Here is a 27,951-nt window from a genome sequence, read left to right as displayed (position 1 = left end):
AGAGATTAATTGGGAAATTGTATTTAAAAATATGGTGAGAAAAAAAAAGTCTCTATAACCTACAGAAGCAAACTCATTTATCAAGCTTCAAAATTAACACAATGCTTTGTTGGTAACATGGCAGGACTCTTTGGAGGAAACTGAGTAACAATTTTTTTTAGTGGACATGCATACAATAATTAGTGTATATTGTGTTTCATCAATGTACACTATGGTTTTTTGTTTGCTCTTTTGGTGTTTTTTTAATACAAAGTCAAAAGATTTTAAGAAGCTAAAATTTGTTATTTATAATCTTTTTCATTCTTATACATTATGTTTTATACAATCATATATATATAGTATCTATGAATACTGTACAGTAGCAATAAATTACTTGCTATTCTGTTGGATCATCTGTCTTGGGAATTGGAAAAAGTATTAATCTCTTCCAATCCATTGTCCAGACAGCTATCCTCCAAATTTCCTGGCATAGACTGGAGAGTGCAACCAAGACTGTATCTGTTAATTGAAGCAAGTCAATTGGTATCCCATCAGTTCCTGGGACTTTATTTTTTGCCAATGCCTTCAACACAACTTCCACTTCCTTCTATATTAACATTGGTTCCTGCTCCTACAGTGAAGTGAAACCTTTCTTTTTCAATGTCAGTCAATTCTTTTTGGTACAGTGACATAAAGGTGAACCTTTTTTTGCTAAGAAAAGTGATTGGACAGAATGTGGGAACTCTTGAACAATATCATTAATATCACATGTAAGCAAAATACTGCTGAAGATCACTCCAAAGTGGCCAGAATAGTACATAGGTAGAGAACTGCCAGAAATTCAGGCAGGATTTAGAAGAGGCTGTGTCACCAGGAACATCATTGCTGATGTCAGATGGATCCTGGCTAAAAGTGAAGAATACTGGAAGAATGTCTATTTGTGCTTTACTGACTATGCAAAGGCATTTGACTGTGGATCATAACAAGTTGTAGCTAATATCAAGGAAAATGGGAATTCTAGAGCACTTAATTGTGCTCATTGTGCAAACAGAACAAGGGAAACTGTAGTTATGTATGATAGTCAGAACCAACCCATAGCTGAACCTCCATCAGGTTTTTAGAGGCAGTTAATATCATGGAAAGAGGTTGTCCTTCCTTCTCCTGCAGAATAGCTGGTGGCCTCAAACCATGTGCCTTCTGGATTGCAGCACAGTTTCTTGTCATTAGGCAACTAGAGCTCCCTAAGGGAATATTAAATGGTTTAAAATTAATAAGAGAGTATGTCAGGGTTGAAATCTCTCTCCATACCTATTCAATCTGTATGCTGAGAAAGTTATTTGAGAAGGTAGGCTCTATGAAGAGGAAAGTGTCATCAGGATCAAAGGGAGATTCCTCAGTAACCTGCATTATGCAGATGAAACATCCTTGCTTGCTGCAAGTGAGGAGGACTTGAGCTATTTATTGTAGCAGATAAGGAATGCAGCCTTCAATATGAATTGCATCTCAATTTCAGAAAAACAACGTTTCTTACCACTAGCTCTTTAGGCAATATCATAATGGATGGAGAAAAGATTGAAACTGTCAACAACTTCATCTTACTTGGATCCACAGTTAACACCCTTGATACTAAAAGTCAGGAAATCAGGAGACATACTGCACTGGAAAGTCTGCAGTTAGGGATCTCTCCAAATTCTGACTCAGGCCATGGGCTTTCCAATCACTTGTGATAATCTGAGAGCTGAACAGTAAATAAGGATGACAGAAGAAGAATTGATTCTTTTCAGCTGTGGTCTTGGAGAAGCGCAATAAACATCTCATGGACGGTCAAAAAACAAACAAATATGTCTTAGGGTGCAGCCAGAGTGCTCTTTGGAGGCAAGGATGGTGAGGCTTTGCTTCACTTACTTTGGGCATATTGCTAGGAGGGGAAATTCCTTGGAGAAGGACATGGTGCTCAGAAAGATAGAGGCTCAGTAAAGGATAGGAAGACCCTCAACCAGATGAATTAATATGGTGACTGCCACAGTGGGCTCTAATGTGTCAGGAAATGTGAAGATGGCACAGGATAAGACAGGGTTCAGCTCTGTTGTTTGTTGCTTGCTGTAAGTTGTACTTGACTCAACAGCACCTGACAACAACAGTGCCTAACCCATTTTCAAGTCCCCATTAAATTTTTCCTATTCTTTCAACCTCCTTATCTACCCAACAGACTCTACTCTCCTAGTAATTTCCACTCTTCCCTTTTTCCTGCCATTTCTTCTTCTCCCATTCCCTTTTAAACATACACCTCTTACTATTTATCCTTCTGTTTTTGCAATAATGATCTTATGCAGTATTTGTCCTATGAAACTTAGTTCACTAAATACAATGCTCTCTAGACTCTCTCATGTTATATTATATTTACAAATTGTTGCTGTTCCTTAGTGCTGCGTAGTATTCTATAATGTGAATATACCATAATTTCTCAATCCATTCATTTGCTGATGGACATTTAGACTTTTTTCCATTTTCTTGCTATTGTGAATAATTCTTCTATGAATATAGGGGTGTATATCTCCACTTGTGCCGCAACTATTTTCCTTATGGTATATTCCTAGCAGTAGAATAGCTAAGTCAAAAGAAAATTCTTTGTTCAGCTTTTTGAGGAAATGCCAAACTGCCTTCCAGAATGATTTTACCATTTTATGATCCCACCAGAAATTAATGAAAGTTCCAATCTCTCTACATCCTCTTCAACCTGTATTGCTTGCTTTCTTGTTAAACTTTGCTACTGGGATGAGGTTGTATCATTGTGGTTTTGATTTGCATCTCTCTGATTGCCAGTGATTTCGAGCATTTTTTCATGTGTCTGTTAGCCATCTAAATGTCTTTTGTTAATTAAGTCTTCCCATGTCTTTTCCCCATTTGTTATTGGCTTATCAGTGTTTGTCTTGTGGAGGGCCTGTCGTATTCTGTAAACTTTCATTTTGATTGAGTTTTTTGGGTTTTGTGTGTGTGTGTGTGTGTGTGTGTGTGTGTGTGTCCACTATCATATCATCTGCATATAGCGACAGTTGCTACCTCCAACAATTTGAATGCCTCTTATTTACTTCTTTTGTCTTATTGTCCTATGAAGTACTACTAATAGTGTTGAATAGGAATGGTGTTAGGCATCTGTCTGTTCGCTGTTCACAAGGAGAATATCTCAATTGAAAATGATGTTGGCTCTTGGTTTTGTGTATATACTTTTTACCATGTTGAGAAAATTCCCTTATATGCCTATTTTGTGGAGTATTTTAATCAGTAAAGAGTGTTTAATTTTATTAAAAGGCCTTTCTACATCAATTGATAGGATCATGTGCATGTGGTTCTTGTTCTTTGCTTTGTTAATGTGATGAATTACATTGATTGTTTTTCTTAAATGTTGAAACACTCTTGCATACCTGTTATGAATCCCACTTGGTCATGATGATTTATTTCTTTCATGTGCTTTTGTATACTGTTGGCTAAGATTTTGTTAAGAAGTTTTGCATCTATGTTCATGAGACATAATGGTTTTATAATAGTCTATAGTTTTGTTGTTGTTTTTTTTTCTTGACAATGTCTTTGCCTGGTTTTGGTATTAGGTCATGCTTAATTCATGAAATTATTCTGGGGTGTTACCTTTTCCCTCCCAATTTTTAAAAAATCATTTAATTAGAATAATTACGTTCCCTCTGAATGTTTGATTTAATTCAGCTGTGAAGCCATCTTCGTCAGGACTTTTTATTTGGGGGGGGATGGTTTGGGGAAAGATGTTTATGTATGACCTGCTTAATTTCTTCTTTTGTGATAAAAAAGTGTTCTACATCTTTCTGTATCAGTCTGCATACAATGTAGTTTTCTAGAAACTTGTCCATTTTTCTAAATTTTCAAATTTATCTGAGTATAACTTTTAATAGTATTCCATTACTCTAGATTTCATTTCAGCTGGTACTGTTGTGATACCATCTCTTACATTTATTTGAGTTGTTTATGTCTTTTGTTTCTTTTGTTAAATTTGCCTGTAGTTTGTCTATTTTATTGACCCTTTTGAAAAACCTGCTCCTTGTCTTGTTGATGGTTTCAATTATTTTTCTGTTTTCTGTCCTATTGATTTCAGCCTATGTCCTTATAATTTTCTTTCTTGTAGATTTTCTTCGATTAGCTTGATCTTTTTCTATTTGATGGAGATGTTAAGGTGTTAAATTTGTTTTTTTCTCTCATTTTGTATGTTTGTCTATTGTTATGTACAGCAGAGCACACTTAGACTACAGATTCTGAGCTGCTGTACATAGGATCGCTATGGGTCACAAGTGACTCGATGGCACATAACAGCCACAACATCAACAATGCCCATAGGACTGCCTTAGCTATGTCACAGAGATTTTGATATGTTGGGTTTTTTTTCCATTTTCATTTGTTTTGAGGAATTTTTTTTTTATTTCACTCTTTAATACTTCTATAACTCAGTAGTGCCCAAGCAAGGTGTTATTTAGCCTCCACTTGGGTGTTTTTTTTTAAATCCTCTTGTCAATTTCCAGTTTTATGGTGTTGTGGTTTGCGAAGATACTTGGTATTTTTTCTATGTTTTTTTTTAATTGTTGAGGCTTGTTTTATGTCCTAATGTATGATATTTTCTGGAGAATGTACTTTGTGCACTTAAGAAGAAAGAAAATTGTTTTAGTTGGGTGAAGTACCCTGAATATATGTACAAAGTAAAGTTGGCTAATTGTATAGTTTAGTTCTTTTGGATCTTTGTTGAGTTCTGAATAATTATTTTTCTGAAGGCTAAGAGATGTGGCTCCTAATTGTAGAGAGTGCATCCCATTATAACTCGTTGTTGTTGTTGTTGTTGTTGTTGTTGTTGTTATGTGCCATCGAGTTGCAACTCATAGTGACCTTATATACAACAGCCCTAAACTCTGCCCTATCCTGTGCCAATCTCACCATCCCTGACACACCTACCCCCATTACCCCAATCACCGAATCAATCCATCTCATCGAGGGTCTTCCTCTCCTGCGCTGTCCCTCTCCCCTCCCAAGCATGCCGTCCCTCTCCAAGGACTGGTCCCTCCTTACAATTCCTTATGTATAATTATTCAGTGGATTAAGTTATTAATAAAACTTAGGTATTTCTTCAATTAAAAAAACTTGTGAGAATTGCTATGGAAGTTAAAGTATGTTGTATTATTTTAAGTGAATAAAGAAAGAGGAAATTAAAAAATCAACTGGAAGTAAAAGAAAAAGAGATGAGAAAAAGTTTAACAACCAGAGCACCCAAAATAAAGATAGAAATAAGTTGAAGCATCTTAATTATGGTGACTGTAGATAGAGTAAACTCACTTTTGATAAAGATTTTCAAACTTGATTTAAAAAAATCCAGACAGATGGTATCTGTATCTGTATCTATATCTGTATCTATATCTATATCTATATCTATATCTATATCTATATCTATATCTATCTATATACCATCTATCTAATCATAATGATGCATAAAATTTGAAGTCAAGAAAATAATACCAGTGCATGCAGGCAAATGCTAACCATAAGAAATGTGATTCACTATTATATGATAGTATTACACTTAAGACAAAAAAATATTATTAGAGCTAGACAAGTAGACAAGGTCATTACTTAAAGCCAAAAATCTTCATTTATCAGTAAGCATATGCAGAACAATATAACCTAGAAATGGAAAGTAAACACTGCCAGAATTATAAGGAGAAACTGACAGATCTGCTGTAGTGGTGTACATTGTTTCCTACATTGTTTGAAGAAAAAATTTAGGAATAGTATAGGATATTTTAATAAAATTGCTAAATATATTTATATATTAGATGTAACTGGAGCACTGTCAATCAAAAAATAAGAGCTTTAAGACATGAAAAAAATTAAAAATTAGTTCTCACATGAAAATATAGAAGTCTCATAAATGTCGGAACTATATAAATATAATGTACTAAGGCCATAATAAAGTCATATGAGAAATAACAAAAAAGAAATAGTTTTTAAAATAAATTTTAATCAAATATGAAATTATAATGCAAACATAAATTTAAAAATTTAACATTTAAAAATTATAGCAAAACTTGTGGCATGTACTTAAAGTGGATTTTAAGAGACACATACAGAATAACATGTACATAGGTTATTACATCGGTCAGTGGTAGTTCATGCCTCTGAATGATTGTCTAAAAAAACCACTATAAATTGTAAACTTTCACACAAATAAATAGGTTTAAGAAAATAAGGTTTGTGCAGTAAAAAAATGCATTTCATAAATAAATATGTATTGCATAATTAAAAAATAAAATATTAAATATTAAAAATAAGTTTTGTGAAAATGGTAATAGTAATAATTGAATAATATAGCAGATTCAAAGGATTACAATTATAAAAATTAAAGTAGAAAAGAGATGGACCAGTACAAAGAATCATTAAGTAAAAATTTTTTCTTGTAAAAGTCCAGTAAGCTAAATCAATGTCTGAAAAAACTTTAAAAAAGAGAGTTTACACAAATAGTGTATAGCATGGCTAAAGCAAATTTAACTGTAGATCAGGTGTGAATTTTTTAATCATCATTTTTATTCTATTCTAAACAGGTAAATAGGAAATTGTTCATGAATGGGCACTTTTACTGAAATATATACAATACCTCAAGTAGAAATAAAATGATGTAATTGAAGTGATACAAGTACAGATAATTTTACAGAAAAAGTTTACATATCTTTTAGGAAATAAGCTTCTTTCTCTTGCACAATTTTTGCAGAAAATAAAGAGAGGAGGAAAACCTTGACTTCTTTGGGGGTTGTTGTTGTTGAGCCTTAAGTTGACTATGACTCACAGTGACTCTATGGAAAACGGATCTCAATTTTGCCTAATCCTATGCTATCCTCACAATCTCTGATAGATTCAAGCCCATTGTTACAGTCACTGTGTTGATCCATCTAGTTGAGGGTCGTCTTTTCTTTCTATGAACCTCCAACTTTCCCAGCATGATGAATTTTTTCAAGGCCTGACTCAGCCTGGCAACCTTCCCAGTGTATATGAGACGAAGTTTCACTATTCTTACCTCTAAGGAGCACCTTAGTTGCACTTCCGTCAAAACTGATTTATTTGTTCTTTTGGCCGTCTACGGGCTATTCAGTACTCTTCTGCAACACCATAACTCCAGGGCGTCGCTGCTGCTTCTGTCATCCTTGTCCTGGCCTGTGCTGTCCTTATCATCTCTGAAATACTTAAGGCTACAATGTTCTAAATCCCAAACTTTCACTAGAATCGAAAAGGGAAAACTATAAGCCATTTTTACTTCTATACCAATGATAAGCCTAACTAAGGGCCAGAAGCATGCAGTTTGAATCCACCAGCTGCTCCATGCAGGAAAGATTGACAGTCTCCTCCTATGCAATATACTACCTCTGAAAACCTACTGGAGGGTCTGTTATCAGTCATCTCTGACTCAACAGCACATAATAACACCAACAAAAAGCCTAACTAAATCACCAACGGTACTAGAGCAATATAAAACCGATTAGGATTGTAGGCATCACTTGACATTGAATAATCTATAAAGGAGATACATTTACATATTAGAGTGACTACAGGGAGTTCTGGTTGCTGAGTGCCAAAAAACTGCACTGCAATGTCAAAGACATGGGATTTAAGGGCACCAGCTACTCTGTGAGAGAAGAATGGGCACCCTCTTCCCATGCAACTAACTGCTTCTGAAAACCCGCAGGAGGGTCAGCTATGGATCAGTTCTGACTCTATGGTATACAACAATCACAACAGCAACACATAAACACTGTAAGAGTTTAGCAATGTGAATGGAAAGCATTATCATCATTGCTATTAACCAAAACCTGGCATAAAAATTATATTTGTTGGAAAAGTTTAGAATCATCCCTTTGAAATAACCACTAGGATAATAATGCCTACTATGACTATTTCTTTATCCAACCTTGCTCTAAAAACATCAGAAGAAAAAAAAACCCTACTATAATATAAATAGAGAAAAGTACATTTGTTTTTATTTGCAGACAATTTAAATTCTACTTAGAAAGTCTAAGTGACTGCACAAAATTTTAGAACCAAAATGATATTCATAAATTTTACACATAGCCTATTAAAAGCTGTCCACAATAACAACAAAGCTCATAAGTTAATTTTGTATAAACTTAACAAATGGCAAGTATAACTTACTTAGAATGGCATTATGAATGAACTTGTTTAAGGCCATAAATACAACCTAAATAAGGAAAATATATATTATGTCTTATAAAATGTCAATTTGTAAAAAGCAAAGACCTTGTAGGGACAGCCATATCTGACCTTTACCAACTGCACAAAGGGGAACTATCCCCATCAACATAAGCAACACCAAAACTAATTTTCCTGAGGTTGGACATGTCTCCCTTGATCCTAAACCTCTTTCTACTCATCCAGAAACCAATCTTACTGCTTTATTGGGTTCAGATCCTGTTGCAATAGCTCACAGACCACACAGAACTCCATTAGGGAAGTTAAAAGGCTATAATTCAGATTATTTGCAGAATACAATTGCTCAATTAGAACATCTCCTGAAATGTGCGCACAGGTACCTCAGTCTTATGCTTGCCTTCGTGCTCCTAGACTCACTAGTTATAGTTCTCCACCCCCTGCCTCATATCCTCCAACAAACTTGGGCAAAAATACCCTCTGATTCTGTAGCATAGCAGTCCCAAGTCAAAAGACCTGAGACTTTCCTTTCCTATTATGCTGTCCTTAACATCTCTGATAATGTTTTATCCCATAGCTGCAGCTGCGGAGTCAATCCATCTCATTGAGGGGTCTTCCTCTCTTTCATTGGCACTCTACCTTTCCAAGCATGATGTCCTATTTCAAGGAATAGAATCTCCTAACAAGATGCTCAAAATATATGAGACAGAGCTTTACCATCTTTGCATTTATGGAACACACTGGCTTTACTTTCTCCAAGATATATGTGTTTATTCTTTTGACAGTCTATGGGACACTCAGCAGTTTTAACCAGCATCACAACTCAAAGACAGTATTCTTTGTTCTGTCATCCTTATTTATTGACAACTATCAGATGTAGCATGTGATTGAAAAAGATGGCTTGGATCAAGAGCATTTTAGTCTTTAAGGTGTTATCATTGCTCTTGCATACTTTGGAGAAGTTCCTGACATCAGTTTCTCAGTACAGTACATCTTTTTAGTTCTTGACTGCTGATACAGATGCTGTTGATTGTGGATCCAAGCAAAATGAAATGATTGACAACTTCATTCTTTTCTCTATCATGATATTGCCTGTTGACCCAACTGTTAGGATCTTTGTTTTCTTGATGGTAAGGTGTAATCCATATTGTAGGCTGTAGTCTTTGATCTTTTGCATAAAGTGCTTCAGCTCCTCCTCACTTTGAGCAAGCAAGATTCTGTCATCTATACAACGAAGGTTGTTGATGAGTCTTCTTCCAGTCCTGACTTCATAAAGACTAACTTCTCAAATTATTTTTTCAGCATACAAATTGAATAGGTAGAGAGAGAGGATATAGCCGTGGACCTACACCTTTCTTAATTTTCAACCATGCAGTATTCCTTTTTTCTGTCTAACAGTAGCTTCTTGGTCTAGGTATGGGTTTTGTATAAGCACAATTATGTGTTCTGGAATTCTCATTCTCCTCAATGTTAGCCAAAGTGTGTTATGATCTACACACTCAAATGCGTTTACATAGTTAATAAAATACAAATAGACAGTCCTCTGGTTTTCTTTGCTTTCAGTTAAGATCTATCTGATAATAGCAATGATATCTTCTAAACCCAGTTCACACTTCTGGCAGTTCTCTGACAATGTACTAATCATTTAGATGATCTTCAGCTATATTTATTTGCATGCGATGTTAATGATATTGTTTGATAATGTCCACATTCTGTTTTATCACATTTCTTGAGAATAGAACAAATATGACTCTCTGCCAGTCAGTTGGCCAGGTAGCTACCTTCCAAATTTCCCATCTTAGACTAGTGACCATGTCCAGGACTGCATCTGTATAGAAAACATTTAATACTCATGTAATGCTGCATGTTGTTATGTTCTGTCAAGTCGCCTGTGACTCATAGTGAATGAATATGTACAATAGCCCTAAACCCTGCTCTATCCTGTGACAACTTTATTGTCTCTGAAACACCTACCCCTACTACCCTAGTCACTAAATCAGTCCATCTTATTTGCGCTGTCCATCCACCCTCCCAAGCATGATGTCCCTCTCTGTGGACTGGTCCCTCCTTGAACATGTCCGAAGTATGTTAGACGAAGCTTCAGAATCCTTGCCTCTAAAGAGCAACCTAGTTTCTCCCTCTCTAGGATGAACCTGTTTGTTTTCCTAGCAGTCTATGATGTATTCAGTACTCTGCTTCAGCACCACAGACAGCTCAAAGGCATCAATTCTCCTTCTGTCATTCCTAGTCATTGTCCAGATTTCTGATGCATAACAAGTAATTGCAAAGTCTGTGGCCTGGAGCAGGTGCACCTTAGTCTCCACACTGACATAGTTGTTCTTCAGTACTTTGGAGAAGTGCCTGGCAGCAGACTTTCCCAATGTAATTTGTCTTTTTATTTCCTGGCTCCTGGTATCAAGAGTGTTGATTGTGGAGCCAAACAAACTGAAGCTGCTAGCAATCTCAGTCTCTTCACTGTTTATCATGATATTGTCAATTGGCCCAGTGGTCAGAATCTTTGTTTTCTTGATCATGAGCTTCAATCCATATGTAAGGCTGAAGTCCTTGACCTTCTGCAGCAAGCGCTACAGGTTCTCCATGGTTAGAATGTGTATTATTTTATGTGGGGAACAATTTGGGGATAGCTGTTAAAGTTGAATAATCATATATTAACCAAAAATTGACCTTCTAAAGAAACTCCATTTTTTAATGATCTTCAGCAGTATTTTGCTTTCATGTGATATTAATGATATTGTTCATTAGTTTCCATATTTAGTTAGACCAGCTTTCTTGGGAATGGGAACAAATATGGAATTCTTCCAATCCATTGGCCAGATAGCGGTCCTTCAAATTCCTGGCATAGACTGGTGAGCACATCCAAGGCAGCATCTGTTAATTAAAGTAAGTTAATTGGTATCCCAGCGACTCCTGGGGCCTTATATTTTGCCAGTGCCTCCAATGCAGCTTCCACTTCTTTATTCAGTACAATTGGCTCCTATGCTACAATCATGTCTTTTTGCTACAGTTATTCTATTATATTCCTTCCATCTTCTTTTCATGCTTTCTGGGTCATTCAGTATATTGACCATAGATAGCATCTTCCAGTATTGCAACTCAAGGTAAAATTTATTTTTTGGTTCTCTCAGCTAGAGAAATGCAGAATGAGTTCTTACCTTTTTATTTTCCAATTCCAGCTCTCCACAAATTCCATTATAATACGCTGCTTTGTCCTCCTGAGCTTCACTTTCAAATCTTTTGTTGAGCTCATTTACTTTGGCATGTTTTCCCTTTGCTTTGACTTTTCGATGATCTAGTGCAATTTTCAGAGTCTTTCCTGAGATTCATTTTGGTTGGGGTTTTTTTTTCTCCTCTTTGTAATGATATTTTGCTCTCTTAATGAATAATATCTTTGATATCATCCCACAACTCATGTGGTCTTTAATCATTGATGTCCAATGCCTCAAACCTATTCCTAAGATGATCTTTAAATTCAGATAACATAGATTAAAAATCCTACCTCAGTTCTTATGGACTTATTTTAATTTTCTAGAACAGTGCATAGGTAGGTAACTGCCAGACTTCAAGCAGGATATAGAAGAGGCCGTGGCACCATGGACATCATTGCTGATGGATCATGGCTAAGTAGAGAATACCAGAAGAATGTCTGTTTGTGCCTTATTGATGATGCGAAAGCACTTGACTATGTGGATCATAACAAGTTGTGGCTGACATTGAGAAAAATGGGAATCCCAGAGCACTTAATTATGCTCCTGTGAATCCCGTAGCTGGACTAGGAGGCTGCTGTGCAAGCAGATCAGGGGAACACTGCATAGTTTAAAATTAAGAAGGAATTTCATCAGGGTTGTACTTTCTATGTATACCTATTTAACCTATATGCTGAGCAAATTATTTGAGAAGCTGGGCTCTATGAAGAGAAATATAGTACCAACATTTTATGGAGACTCATCAATAACCTTCATTATGAAGATGGCACGACCTTGCTTGCTGGAAGTGAAGAGGACTTGAGGCAGAGGATCTAGAAGATCAAGGGCATTGCAATGTTCAATTTGGATTGCATCTCAATGTGAAGAAAACAAAGATTCTACCACTGGACTGATAGGCAGCATCATGGTAAATGGAGATGAGAGAGAACCTGTCAACAACTTCATCTTACTTGGATTCACAGTTAACACCCTTAATATCAGTAGCTAGGAAATTAAGAGATATATTGCACTTGTGAAGTATGCAGTTATGGATTTCCCCAGTTTATTTAGGAGTAATGATGTCAGTTTGAGGCCTAAGGTGCATCTGATTCAGGCCGTGGTCTTATCTGAAAGCTCAAGAATAAATAGGGATGACAGATGAATTGATGCTTTTGAGTTGTGGTGTTAGAGAAGAGTTCTGACCATCCCATGGACTGCCAAAAGCACAAGCAAATATGTCTTGAAGAAGGTGCAGCCAGAGTGCTCTTTGGAGGTGAGGATGATGAGGCTTTGCCTCACGTACTTCGAGCATGTTGCTAGGAGGTTCTTTACCTTGGAGAGAGACATAATGCTGGGAAGGGTGGAGGGTCAGTGAAGGAGAGGAAGACCCTCAACCAGGTGGATTGACATGGTACTGCCACAATGGGCTCTAGTGTGTCAGGAAGTGTGAAGATAGTATAGGATAGAACAAGGCTCAGTTCTACTGTTCATAAATAAGGTCACTATGATTCATACTCGAATCAAGAGCACCTAAACAACAATAACAAAGAAACTCCTTAGGAAAACTGTTGGATAGGATGCCAGGAAAACATGTTTACAGATGTTCTTTATCATGTTGTTCAGAGCCAAAAAACCAAGAAACAACTTGAATGTCATCTCTACCCTTTACTGTCAAGTTGATTTTGACCCAGAGAGCTTGAATATGCAAGTCAAATTGGGCTCCCATAGGATTGTCAGTGGCCAGTTTTTCGGAAGTAGATTGCCAGACTGATCTTGTAGTTGCTTCTGGGTGAACTTGAACTGCCAGTGCTTTGATTAGTAACTTAGTGTGCTAACCATTTGCACCATCCAAAGACTCCTATGGAAATAATTTGAAATTTACAATGCAAAAATAATGTGAATATTATTTATGGTAACCAGGCAAGAACCTAGATGAAATCAAGATATCTTCACTTGGTGGTTACCTCTCTGGAGAGATCATGGAGAATAGGATCTATGTTAAAGGAGATTTCATGTTTTTTGTACTTTTCATTGAAAACAAATGTAGTTAAATGTCAACATTGTTGAAAGCAGGGTGTTTGGTAAAGCAGTGTTTATACTATCTGTATCTTGACTTACTGCTCCTAGGATCTTTGCAATAAAGTCATCATAATCTTTCCTTAAGAATTATTACACGTCCAGCCATTGACTATTGGAGCATGCTTTCACTTGCACCAACTCTGTCTTGTGACTCTAATTCCAAGTGATTCATATAGTCTTGCTTTTACTTGCTTGGTAGAGATTTGTAATCCCAGCAGTTGAAGTGATGGCAGGGTAAACTGAAATTCACAGACTGAATGCCTCCAGCCCAACAAGACCCTGTGTGGTCAAAAACACTGGTTGCAAATTGAACAGAGAGGTAGCTAGCTGCTCCTTGCAAATTGAAGAGAACCGTGTAGCTTCCACAGACTTTCTCGAGAACCTAAGATAGTGCCGTTGCTTTTACTTAACTGGTTCATTTTGTTCATCCCTCTTAGATGGCTTTTCCTGAGCTTCAGAACGTGTGTAAATGTAAGTTTGCACTCTGAGTTGATAGGGGATGCAGACTTACTCTTGATTGTGTGGTCAGATTCATGTACACATGTCAGGCTTGTACTGGTTTGAAGCAGAGAGCTTGACTTGGCCTAGTTGTGTTTTTCTCTCTCCAAACAAAGGTGCATATAAATGAACATGCACTCAATGTAGGATTCTAACTATTCAATATGAAATTACTGACTTCCTCCCTCAAGCTTCCTTTGATTTGAATAGTGTTCCACCAAACGAATTCAAGCTATTTTTAAGAGGTTTCTTGGCTATGGTTTCCTAATTCTGATAAGCACACTATTCTCACATTTACATTGTAAGGAAAATTATGATGTCATCAATTCTTTTTTCATTCTGCAATCAGTCCCTTTCTTCCCTCATAAGATAAATGACCTATATTTCTTATGTCTTAGAGTATTGTTCCTCTTCTTTTAAAAAAGGGTTTGTTTATAATTTTAGCCTTGAGATTTTGTACCATTTGGTATTGTCAGTAATTTTCCAACAGGCTAGCGTTTGTAACCACGCTGTCTGGCCATTTATATGTTAGTAATCTTTTTCTCACATAGATCTTTCCCACATTGGTAATTTAGCATTAGCCAGTTACATATGTGGAAGATAGCACCATTGTTTCTTTGAGACACTAAAGGCATTGTTGGTAACAAGAGTGTGTTTTCCATTATTATCCTATGGCAGGAGAGTGGCTAGCTGGACAATTTGCCCTCAGAGAAGGTAACCATTGGGTCCTTGCCATTGGGTGGGCCTTAGAATTAGACTGGGAAAACCGAGTTTACGAGACATTTTATTATATATTTAATACTACTGCTACAAGTATCTATTCCTTTACACTAAGACAGTTTGATGTGTCCCATAGCCAGTGTTTGTACTACCTACTCCTAGTAATTTTTTTTTTTTTCAAAATAATTGGACCCAATTTAACCCCTGCTTAAGTTTTGGCTGGTTACTGTTTTCTACAGTGAAATAAAAACTCTGCAAACTAGTACGCTCAGATAATAGGACTTTCTGTAGATGTTGTGTGCCTTCAACTTGGAGCCGATAGCTGACCCTGTAGAGTGTTTTCAGAGGCTGTAATCACATAGGAGGAGATTGCCCCTCCTTCCAGAGAGCAGCTGGTGGATTGGAACCACATACCTTCGGGATCCCAGGGCAGATTCTTACAACTGGGCCAGAAAGCACTGAATTTTAGAGATGATTTAAACTGTCCAGGTGGTACTGCTTTTAGAGATAGTGCTGAGTAGAATTCTACAGGTAATTCCCCACCCCCCAGCATATAGCTTTACCAGTTACTTAACAAACTCATGTCTTCAGGTGATGATAGTTATTGTATAACCATCGAGTTGGAACTAACCCGTAGTTGACCTCCAGCAGGTTTTCAAAGGCAGTAAATCACAAAGGGAGGTTGCCCATCTTTGTTCTTTGGAGCAGCTGGTGGATCCAAACCATGAATGTTTTCATTGGCAGTGTAATTCCTTACCATAGAGTATATACTATAGAGTCTGTATAGAGTATATAAACATTGCTATATGCATGTAGCTATCTGACCAGGCATAGTCATTGATCAAAGCACTTGCCCATGTTTTATTGTGGTTGTGCACTGACCACTGTGTTTGAATGTTTTAGTTAGGTGCTAACAAGTTGCTTCTCACTCTCAGTCTTGCACTATCTTTCCATTTAAGGCTATGTCAGAGCTGATCATTGCAACCACTGTATGAATCCATTTATTGGAAGGTCTTCCTCTTTTTTGTTCTTCCTCCAACAAGAGTTGATATCCTTCTCCAGGGATTGGTCTCTCCTCTGTCATTTTTTAGGTCTTCCCACAGTATTGCCTACTTTTCTTTCACGTCACGAATTTTTGTATAATACTAAGCTGGATAAAGAACATAGTAATCTAAAATAGAAAAAGCCAAAAGGGGGAAGGGGAAACCACACCCCAGAACCAGAATTTTATAGATTTGTGGTCAGTGTGTGTTTTGTTACTGAAATTATTGTACAGTGTTATTTCTGTTGGTGCTCTTTAGATCAGATGAAAGTCCATGTGGCTAGGTATTTAGGAACTTCGGGATTTGAAAGAATTGATTTCCAGGTACTAGCTGACTTAGTTTACAAGTGTACGTGGCTTGGGCCAGGCTAGAGACTTGTTTTTCTTTGATGGATTTAGAATAGTTCTGGCCACCTTGCCTGCACCCACTCCCAAGCCACAACAAGGCCACAATATCTCCTCTTTATTTTTATTAGGATGATGCCTGATACACCTCATTAGAAGCCATTCTTCAGCTCCTCTTCTAAAGTAGTTCCCTAGGCTAAGATTAGCTTAATTTGAAAATAGATATTTGAGGCATTTTTTATTTTGGTAGAAAAATATATACGTACTTATGTTTTCATGCTTCCATTATCAGCAATTTTATTTTTTTGTTTTGTTCACCTGTAAAATGGGATTAACACATATGGTAGTGATGGGAATTATTTCAGAGAGACTTTCTTGGCTGAAAGTTGTTTTTATTGACATCGCTAAAGTCTATAAATCTGACCTGCCTTCATTGAGTTCTCCCTGTACATATGCTCACTTATTAAATACCTACCTGCAAAAGGTAAATATTTTCTGATTGTTTTTGTGGTGTTTTCCAAGTTGGCTTTTCCAACACTAATTTATCTGCAAGGAGAGACATATGCTTTAGGTCTGTACTTGTTAATTTACCTTGGAAAAATTAGGTCATCATCAAATCTGGCAATGTGGCTCTATAAACTTGGCAAAATGGACTAATTAAAAGCTTCCCTTAGAAAGAAAAATAAGGGGAAAATGATTAGTATCAGTAATGTTTTCATTTCCATGGTCTGTGTCTGTATAGGTATATGTCACTTCTCATGTTGCATTAAAAGTATGTTGACTGTCTGCTAATAGTTCATCTCTTTTCTTCCACAGCCTCCAAGTCTGTTATAAATAGTATGCTGCGGGACCCTTCTCAGATTCCAGATGGAGTTCTAGCAAATCAGGTCTATCAGGTATTAATCACAGCTGTCTATTTTCAGTGGCAATGCTGTTATCTGCCTAGCAGAGTAAAGGATTTTAAACCTCATTTAATTACTGTCATCATAAACTATCACTGAGGTCAGGGTGCACCATAAATGGCAATGCAATATTTGTGAGAAGAGCATTTCACTTTTTAATAGCTTGCTTTTATAGTGAATAAAAAACATGCAATTTTTGTTTTCTGTGATTAAATCCAAACAGCGTTTTGATAGCATTTTTTCCCTTTTGGAAGAAAAGCAATTACTGCTTTTAGGATACAGTTTAACTGTATTAGTTTTTATCTTCACCCCACCTTATACCCCTTCTCTTACTTGTCTGCAGTGCATTGTCAACGACTGCTGTTATGGACCACTGGTAGACTGCATCAAACAGTATCCTTTCCCATAAAATTTTAGGTGCACAATTGACGAGCTTAGACTCAGTAGAGGAGATGTGTCTAGCTTTAACCTGACATAAAGTTCTGCTTCACAAAACACATTTCATACTCTTCTATTTTACATTCAATCAACTGGAGGGTCACTGCAGACCATTCTCTCCTAAAGCTTAAGAAAAATCGGATGGGCCACGGGAAGATGTCAGTTCAGCAGTTGCACACTCGCCTGCTTATTTCAAAGCACTTGCTTTTCAATGAGTTTAAAGGTACAGAGTCATTAGGCAGGTAACACACTGTCTTGAATTGTATTTTACCATTCCAATGGACATTTTTTTTTAAATCCAATAAAATATTCTTTAAAATGAACCCAACCAGTTGAGTTTACTGGGATAAATTTTGAGCTGAGAGTTGAAGGTGATATGATTAAAATGCCACCAGGGACCACTGCATTTTAAAGTGCAGTAGGTTCTTATTGCTTAACTGCTGATTAAGATCTGAGCTGTCATTTGGATTCCTAATAAACATTTTTAGAGAAACCTTGCTAATTTCCCCCTCTGGATTCAATTCAATTTGAAAACAGAGAGCCAGTCATTCTTCATTAAAGACATTGTTTGTATGTATTATAAAGTATTCTCCATTACGTAAAGAGGCAATGTTTGCTTCTTAAAGCATAATTTGAGTGTATACTCATTTCTTCAGATGTAGGGTAACATTAATCAATAAATATAGTGGTATTGTAGTAACAATAAGTATATTGCTAATATACTTGATTGAACATATTATTTAAGTAGTGAATTATTATAAATTTTTATGAAGATTATAGGGACCTCTGTTGGCCTAGTGGCAAGAAGCTGAGCTGCAGTGCCAAAAGCCACCAGCCGTTCAGTGGGAAAAGGACGGACAGTCTCTTCCCGTGCAATTAACTGCCCTTGAAAATCCACCGAAGAGTCAGCTATTGGTCAGTTCTGACTACAGGGTACATAACAACGACAACATCTAGAAAACCCCATGATCCTCAGCCTTCTCAGGAATATGAAGATGTTCCCCCACTACAGTGTTTTTATTAGCATGTATGCACTGTGACCAGTCTTTACTAGATTTGCAGGTCAAATGTGTGAGTCTTTACATCTCTGACTGTCTATTTATAGCCCATCTTGTTTCACAAAGACTTTAAATCTGTAAACATTTTGTAATGATAACTTCTCATTTGCTCATTCATAAATAAAATTAACCTTCAGAATATAATGTTTTGTTCAAGACCTTATTACCAGAATACTTGTTACCTACAATATACTTATTGCTCACATCTCATCTCCTTTATCTTAATTGTGGAAAACACAGTGTTACCATAAGCTCGTCTTTCTATTGAACCCAAGAAAAATATCACTTCTATTTTTGGTATAAAATAAATGGTAGTATAAGGAATTTTCAGCATGTTAACCTCTTGTGACCACAGTGATAAAGTTTAGCACAGCGTATAGCAGCCAACACCGTGTCAGAGTGTCTGGGGCTGAATTACATGTTAATTTTAAAGCCCGTAAAATAGTTAAAAATCAACTTAAAGCTTTAAAAGTGCAATGTCTTTTGAAAGATTGCATATTGATTTTAAATATAACTATCTGATTATGTATGCATGGACTGAAGTATGAAGTCAACTGCTTTGTAAATGCCAAGAGGCTATTTTTCAGTAATAGTTGAGATGCTTACGGGAAACTAGACTGCCGTATTGCTGGAGAAGAAAATGGCTTGTGAGGTTATTTACAAGTTTTGCCCCATGGTCACTGCCATACATCAATAATAAGTATTATTATGGACAAAGTCTAAGTGTTTCTGCTTATAGCACATTATCAATTCTGTTTGGAGTACTTTCCTAACATTTTTGCCATCATTCACTTTCCATTTTTGGCTGTGTTCTTGCCAATGTACTTTAATGTAGTACATGATTTCCATTGATTAAGATAATAATAAATGTGTAAAAATTGCATTCACTGACTAGATTATAATTTTTACCTTTCTGTGATGCCTAATGCTAGTAAAATTACTGTTTTTATAAACATTCTTTACTAGACCTTGCATTTTATATATGTTTATATCAAACAAAGCATCTACAAGAAATATTTCTTTCCAAAATTTCAAATTGGTGATTGCTTTTATCATGCGAAATGAAGCAGACTGCAGTGTTTATAAATAAACTGATTTTTCTTTTTGCATTGAAGTAGTAACAATTTCACTTAATGTAAATACACATGTATAATATTTCCTACACTAAGCTACAGGCTACAACACATCATGGAACTTCTACATATTATTTATTTTGCACTATAAAAATAGTTGGTTTCCCACATGAGTGAAAATTATGTCTGTGTTATCCTGATAATTTGGTAACATTTACATTGCTTATTCTTGATAACTTACATAATTTTTTAAGAAAAAAGATTACATTTAATGGCTAATATACATGTAAAACCCTTTTACTCCATTATGAAAATGTTACATGCATACATTTATAAAAGTATAAATTGATAATTTAAAAGACACCACATATAAAGCACAACAGCAAAAATGTCACTACGATTTATTTTCCTTTTTATACCTATGTATTTTTTCCCTACATAGGCATGCCTATCTGTACCTTTCCTACCACAGGACGTATTCATTGCCACAAAAGGTGTGAGAATCCAGCCACCTCAACTTTGCAAACCATGACTCTAGCACACAATTAAATGGAGAACCAGGGGAAGATACAAAAGTGATGCAGTTTGTGGAAAAAGCTATGGGTTTCATTTTTGTACCATCAGTAACCTTAGTTTCATGATCCAGTGTTTTAGATGTAAATAATTTACAACAATAAAACTGAGAGCACATTTATGTGGAATAGATATAAATAATTTAGTTTGAAAATGTGGGATGCCCCTCGTAATGAGAGGCCAGCCAGAGATAGTCATCAGATTTCTCCAGTGATCTCCACAAATACATGAAATTTTGTGATTTTAAAAAGTTGGTTCTTTTGTGGGGTTTTTTCCTCAATTAAATATGAACAGTCACAGACATTAAAGAGAGGGAAGGAAATCACAAGTGAGTTTCTTTGGAGAGTGGTCATATCTCTTCATTTATAAGATAGAAAAGATATTGACTTATATGTACTAATAAAGGGCAGAATAATTCTTTAGGAACTTTTGACAAATACCATATATATTTATTTTGTTTTAGTGAAGTTGAGTTTTGCAGTGGATAATCAGAATCAAAGGGTCTTTGGTAAGCCAAGGAATGAATATGACAAAGTTGACATTGCAGTAAAATGGAAAATTAAGCTAACCATTCAAATAATTATGACCAGCTGCTTCTGACAGGATTAAAGTAAAAGAATACGCAAGTACTCCTTTGCAGACTTTATGCAATCACATCTCTTTAGAAAATATACCAGAATACAAAATCTGCTCTTGATGCAATCCTTGACTAGCCAGGGAAACTTTTTTTCTCAGCCTCCCTGAACCTTACTTATAAAAAAGGGCTAATATTATTACATAATACATATGATTGCTGGAAGGAGTATATAATTTGATACCTTAGTAAATGCAAAGGCATATTAATACTGTCAACAGTATGGATTGACACAGAGACATCTGAAGATGGCATAGAATCGGGCATGATTTTGATCTGTTGATCATAAGGTCTCTGAGTGAAGAGTCCACATGCTGGCACCCGACAAGAAGTTGAATTGTGTGTCTGCAGGTAGTGCTCAAGGTTAACTTAACTGGTTAACTTAACAAGGTTAAGTTAACAAGGTTACCTTAACTGCTAGCCACAGTGTTGGAAGTTTCTTCAGAGCCACAGTAGAGGAAAGACAATCTACTCCCAAAATGTTAGTCACTGACATCTCTATGGAGCACAGTTCTGCTCTCACAAAAGTGCAGCCAGAATTATTCTTGGAGGCAAGTATGACAGAGCTTCATCTCTTTGGGCAGTTTGCTAGGAGAGGTTATTCTTGGAGAAGGACATCATAGTTGGAAAGGTGGAGGCTCGGCAAAAGAGTGCAAGGTCCCCCCCAGTGAAATGGATTGGCATAGTGATAGCAAAAAGCTCAACAGTGTCAGAGATTGTGAGGATGGCTTAGGATAGGATAGGTTAGGGTTCAACTCTGTTTCCCTAGGGTTGTTCTGAGTCATACTCAACTTGACAACACTAAACAACAAACGCATGGCGACTAGTCTTCCTAAACAACTTGTCAAGTTGCCTTGAGAGAATTTTAGCATAACAGGATATTTAGAATGACATCTTTCATTTGCAAATATTTGTTTATACATTAAACAAATATCCATTAAAATCCACTGAAACATTATAGAAACACTCCATTCAATCATTTAAATCTCCTTCCTTATGCATGTGCCTCATTGTTCTGGTGGTATTAGTGTTTCCCTTATGGCATAATCCTGGGGTACTTTCCTTAATTAAAACTCAGTGCCATTGGACATGAGCATGAAGTTCTGCTGAGAGACTTGCTTCTAGAGAAAAACCTGTCCTTCTTAGGTAAGTATTGTTCACCTCTTCTCTTCTTTGGCTTCAAATATGTCCGTGAGTGCTTAAGCATATTTTTTTCCATATCTTTAACTTGCAGTTATTATGTACTAACAGAGGAGTGAACGATGATTGATGCATGTTATCTTTTATTGATTCAGAACTGAGCAGGAACTCAGTTACCTAATCCCCTATATATACCGTACATGCACAGGCTTGCAATTAATATTTTATAGAATAAGTGGCTGAAAATATGCTTTAATATCTGTTGCAGTATTACTTTTGGTGTCATGAGATATGAACCGTAATCGAAGCCTTATAAAAGAAACACAAGAAATATTATCTATGAAATGCTTTGTATATTAAAAAGAAGTTTAGAGAAATTTATGTTAGATATGTTTGGCTCATGTTTTGAATGGGGTTGTACTTTTACTTTGTAAACCAAATATTAAGCTTTTATTACTTTTATGCCAAAATGTTAATTGTTGATGTATATTTAGTATGAATTTTTTTTAAATTCCGTATCTATCCATATGTTTATGTGCCAGTGTGCAATCTTACTACTGATTGTTATTTCTTTCAATATCTCTTTAGCATTAGGAAATAAACCTTAAAGACCATATACCTAATAGCTGATCATGAAAACCATAAATCCTTATACTATAAATTTCTCTCAAAATTTTAAATATAATAATTATTAAAGGTTCTACACAGATCATTGTCTTTTAAAATATATATACATATATGGCATATACAAGACTAATAAAAACTAGTCTATTTTTCTCATTAGCACTGTGTATCTGAGTGGTTCCTGCTGTGATGGTTAAGGTTATATGTCTGCTTGTCTGGGCCGTGACTCTCTTGCTGTTGATAATTGAAATTGAAATAAATATTATTCTCCAGCAAGTAGTTATCCTCTGTTTTGTAATCTAAGGTGGTTATCCTTGATTTTTACATAACGCTGATTTTCACTTAACAACTTTGTGTTTGAAACCTATCCATGTTGATAAATGGGGGGGGATCAATGTATAGAAATTTTATGTGTGTGTGTGTGTTTGGAAGCAGGAGTGGCATCCACTTCCTAAATAACAAATAACATGCCTCCAGAAACTCTATGAAGTTTTATAAATGCCGATAGTTGTGCAAGGTCTTCAAGCCTTTCGTTCATACGGTTGCTATGAGTCGTGCTTGACTCAAAGGCAATCAAGAACAGTAATAATGTGTGTTTGTGGGGAGGGGTGGTATGGGTGTGTTCACACATATAATGTAGATATTTAAGAGTTTCCAAATTTATATTCTATTTAAAACAAAATATCACAGATCATTAGATTACATGTTTTTGTTTCAAAGTGAACAAAGAATTGGCTAAGGAAAATTGAATGCAGAGAAATGAGATGCCTTATGTCAAGTTGGGGAGGTGTATTGATTACAATTCTAGAGGGAGTCTCTTCTAAATCTTGTGCCCTCGAGCTGGAAACTACTCATAACTGACCTTCCAGTAGGTTTTCAGAGCCTATAAATAACATGAGAGAAGATTGTCTATCTTTATCTTCATGCTCAGTATTTTTATTAATGAACTAGAGAATAGAGTTGAATGCATTATTAGATTGTTGATAATTGGAATTATGATATAAAGACATTATTCTCTAGCGGTGTTAAAGTTCATACATTAATGAAGTTGTTTCACAGAACTGATTTAAATTTATATTTGTAAATGTACAATCAACTCTCTTGGCACCAGCAGCCAGGAAATGAAAAGACGTAGTGTGTTGGGAAAGTCAGCAGACCTCTCCAAGGTAATAAAGAGCAATGATGTCAGTCTGGAGACTAAGGTGTGCCTGAAACAGGCCACGGTCTTTGCAATCACTTGTTACACATCAGAGAGCTGGACAATGACTAGGGATGATAGAGGAGAATTGATGCCTTTGCGCTGTGGCGTTGGGAGTATTGAATATACCATGAAATGCTAGGACAACAAACAGATTCATCTCAGAAAGGGTAAGACCAGGCTGCTCCTTGGAGGCAAGGATTCTGAGGCTTCATCTGACATACTTTGGACATGTTGCAAGGCAGGATTAGTCCTTGGAGAGGAACATCATGCTTGGGAAGGTTGAGGGACAGCACAAGAGAAGAAGACCCTCAATGAGACGGATTGATTCTGTGACTAGGGTAATGAGGATAGGTGTAATCAGATACAATAAGATTGGCACTGGTTAGAGTAAGGTTTAGGACTGTTGTACATAAATGTTGTACATTTAAGGCTGCTATGAGTTACAGGTGACTCAGCGGCACATAACAACAAATGCACAAAATTATTTTGTGTAAGAACAATTGAAATTGGGATCTCTGACACACCTGTCCCTATTATCCCAGTCATTGTGTCAATCCATCTCATCTAGGGTTTTCCACTCCTGCGTGATCCCTCCACCCTTCCAAGCATGATGTCCTTCTCCATGGACTTATCCCTCCTGGCAAGTTGTTTTTACCCTCTTCAGAACAGACCTGTTTGTTCTCTTAGCCTTCCATGGTATGATGTGCAATAATATTCATTGTTGTTATTGTTGTTAAGTACTGTTCAGTTGTGGAAGACTCATAATGACCCTGTGAACGAAAGACCTGAACACTTGTATGACCTTCATCATTTCTCAAATTTCAGAGTTTCCGGAGACAAGCTATTTAGGAATTGGATGCCACTCCTGCTTTCAAGTCTGTTTTAATTGGGGAGCTCCACCAAACACTGTCCACCATGGGTAACCATTATTGCATTTGACACATCAGTGTCCGGGTTTAGCTTCACAGCAACCACAAGTTACCTCTGCACAGCAAATGGACAGACCACTGCTATACCACTTAGAAAAATGTTTGACCAAAACCAATTAAAACCAGGCCTGACGGCCACAGATTAAAACCACCACCTTTGGCTTGGAAGCACAACATTCTATCCACTATGCCCATAGTGCTCTCTTGTTTTAAGTGCCGTTGCGTTGTAGAAAACTCATAGTGACCCTATGAACAAAAGATCTGACCACTTGTAAAACTTTCATCATTTCTCCACGTTCAGAGGGTTCGCAAAGGCAAGCAATTTTGGAAGTGGAAGCCACTCCTGCTTCCAACCCTGTTTTAATCTGGGAGCTCCACCGAATACTGTCTACCGTGCGTAACCATCGGTCCATTTGACACATCAGTGTCGAAGTGTTTAACATCATAGCAACCACAAGTTACCTTTGTACAGCAAATGGACAGGCCAGTGCTATACCATTTATCCATAGTACCATACAATTAGCTACATGGTCAGACATGTAACCCCATATGCATCTATTTCTACCAATCACTGGGTCCAGTGTTCATTGCAAATTGATTCATAGACTTTACTCACACTTGTGGGAATGATTAGGGAAATAAGTTTGGAGTAAGGGAGGGACAGAATATCCCACAGTGCAAGTCCAAGTTTAGTCCTGCAGTCTCAAGCCAGATTAATAAGGCACAATTTCTCACTTAGCTCAGACAGCTTCTTGGCAAACAAGTGAAAGTGTAGGTTCACTTCAGCAGCACATATAACTTCTAGTTTCCTCAATTAGTCCAGAAAACTTTATCTCAGAGCAGTTACAAGTCAGCTTTTTAGTCAATCATCCAGCAAATAAAACCTTTAACTGTGACTCCATCTCCAGGTTTCCTCTGGTTATACCTTGCCAGAGTTTCTTGACAGCAGTGCCACAAACTCTTCATCCTCTCTCCACCAGTGTCTCTTCACAGTGTCTTCACATTCCTCTCACAGTGTGGAAAGTGCTCTCTCTTATATTGGTATCACAGCTGTTTATAGTTTGCAAGACCATGTGTCCACAGTGAAGTTAGCAAAAGATCATATCCTCCAACAGGGGCTAATGTATTGGCTAGAAGAGCCAATCTCTATGGGTTCTGATACTACACATGACCACACTTTTTTGGTTTTAATTTAAGACACCAATTAAGCTCTCACATTTTCAGAGCTGTCTGGTGTTACTCCCTAAGCACCATCTTGACCCTCATATTTTCAATTAACCCAGTCTCTGCTTCTTGCCTGGGAACTAGCAGACCTCACCTGAGTCAAAGAGCAAAAGGACTCAAAAAATATCATACTAATTGGCTAAATGAAGAATTGGTGGGGCAAGAATTCCAAAGGCATCACAAAGGTCCTTATTTACCTTTCAATGTATTTTCCCCCAAATCAGCCACGAAAAACCCTTAAGAACACAGGAATACATAGGTACATCAGAGGTTAAAATCGACTCTCTGTAGTTGGTCCAGTGTTTAAACTTGGTTCTTAATTTACTTGATTCTGGAAACAGAGTATGTGAGCCTTGATTTACTGTGACTGACAAAGACACAGATGGAACCCTGGTTTGAGCCCACTAGCCGCTCTGTGGGAGAAAGATGAGCAATCTCCTTCTGTGTGATTTACAGCCTCTACAAAGCCTCCGAGGCTCAGCTGTAAGTCAATTCTAACTCAATGTAAATAACAAAGGTAACACAGAAACGTGGGCAAAAAGTGACAACTACTTGTATGCATCTAAAGAAGGAGGCGTTGAAGTTGATAAACCACATCAATTCTTGTTTGTTATAGGATCTAGAGGTTAATTCCTTTCTTTACACATACCCCAAAATAATACTTTAACTGCCTTTAAAAATAAACAAGTTAAAAATAATAAATAAACAAGTTAAAGAAAGTTTAGCTAATTTCACAGCCCCTCAATTATAGACTGAAAAGTTTCCTCAACAGCATATGAAAAAGTTATTAATTTATTCTATACACTTTACGTATTTTAATGTGCTGCTGAATGAATACATTTATTAAGGTTAAAATATGAAAATTCAAAGCCTTATATGAGATGTTATTATGGTGATGGTGTTCCTTTACCTTGTAAATACCCCTTCATAATGATTAATTAGATCTAAAGTTCTATACCAGGCAAATGTAAATATAACATCAGTTTGAATCCAACTATGGAAAAATATTGGTATATAAACTGACCACTTAATCATATTGTTTCTTGTCTACACATGCACACTTTTAGTTTAGTTGTGAGCCGTTTCAGGTTTATTTGTTTTTAGTATTTTACAACCACATGTAACACACCACTCTCTCTGTTGGTTTCTAATCTGGACTTCTTTAAAAAGTCAGTATTTGTTGGTTTATGTATTAATTCTTGTTTAATTCAGAATTAATTATGAATGTCTTCAAAAAAGTCATTATCCCATTTTAAATGTTTGACTCAATGTGTTCCATATGCATTTTGTACAAAATACATATTTTAGCTGACCTGTGCAATACCTGCATACATGTTTAAAAGGTACCTTTTCAAGAGGCAGTGTGGTTGGCACAGGATAGAGCAGGGTTTAGGGCTGTTGTGCATAGGGTAGCTATGAGTCACAAACGACTTGACGGCACATAACAACAACAACATGCAATACCTATACCAATAAAAAGAAAAAACCAAAGTTAATCACTTCCCTTCCCCCATTCTTAAGGTCTTTTAATTTTAATATTCTTGATTCATAACCACATGGTAAGCAATTGCCCTGGCACAAAATTCAGTCACTCACTTTGATGTTGTTGTTGTGACTCTAGTATTGATTCTGATTCAGTGACTATCTGTAGTAGACAGAAAAGACCTTCCAGATAGAGTTTTTAGGCTGTAATCTTATAAGAGTAGATCACTAAAGCTTTTATTCTACAAAGCAGTTGATAGAATTGATGCTTTTGAATTATGGTGTCGGAGAAGAGTGCTGAATATCCTATGGACTACTAAAAGAACAAACAGATAAGTCTTGAGAAAGTGCAGCCAGAGTTTTTGGAAGCAAAGGTGGCAAAGCTTCGTCTTTCATGTAGCTAGGTGAGGCTATTCCTTAGAAAGGGACATCATGCTTGAAAGTATGGAGGGTCTGCGAAGAAGAGGAAGACCCTCCCCCCCATGAGATAGATTGAGACTTCAGCAATGGGTCAAGAGATGAATCAAAGAGTGTCAGAGATGATGGGGATAGCACAGGGTAGGATACCCTTCATGTCGGCTCTTCAT

At 36.5% G+C, this 27,951-nt stretch overlaps 1 protein-coding gene across 1 annotated transcript in view; it reads left to right on the top strand.

Moving 5' to 3' along the window:
• The window catches only part of LOC102845519 (chromosome unknown open reading frame, human C15orf41), a 318,114-nt gene that overhangs the window by 143,472 nt on the left and 146,691 nt on the right, over positions 1–27,951 (top strand). Inside the window, exons 6-8 of the mRNA XM_006883042.1 lie at positions 16,903–16,982; positions 17,332–17,381; positions 21,843–21,910. Of these exons, the coding sequence (XP_006883104.1) occupies positions 16,903–16,982; positions 17,332–17,381; positions 21,843–21,910 (198 nt within the window). The remainder of the gene's footprint in view (positions 1–16,902; positions 16,983–17,331; positions 17,382–21,842; positions 21,911–27,951) is intronic.

The sequence above is a fragment of the Elephantulus edwardii genome, unplaced genomic scaffold (assembly GCF_000299155.1).
Source record: "Elephantulus edwardii isolate Elephantulus edwardi_28Jun2011 unplaced genomic scaffold, EleEdw1.0 scaffold00026, whole genome shotgun sequence".
In the NCBI taxonomy this organism is placed as follows: domain Eukaryota; kingdom Metazoa; phylum Chordata; class Mammalia; order Macroscelidea; family Macroscelididae; genus Elephantulus; species Elephantulus edwardii.
The sequence above is the reverse complement of the archived record's forward strand: the minus strand, read 5'-3'. Positions and strand labels throughout refer to the sequence as shown.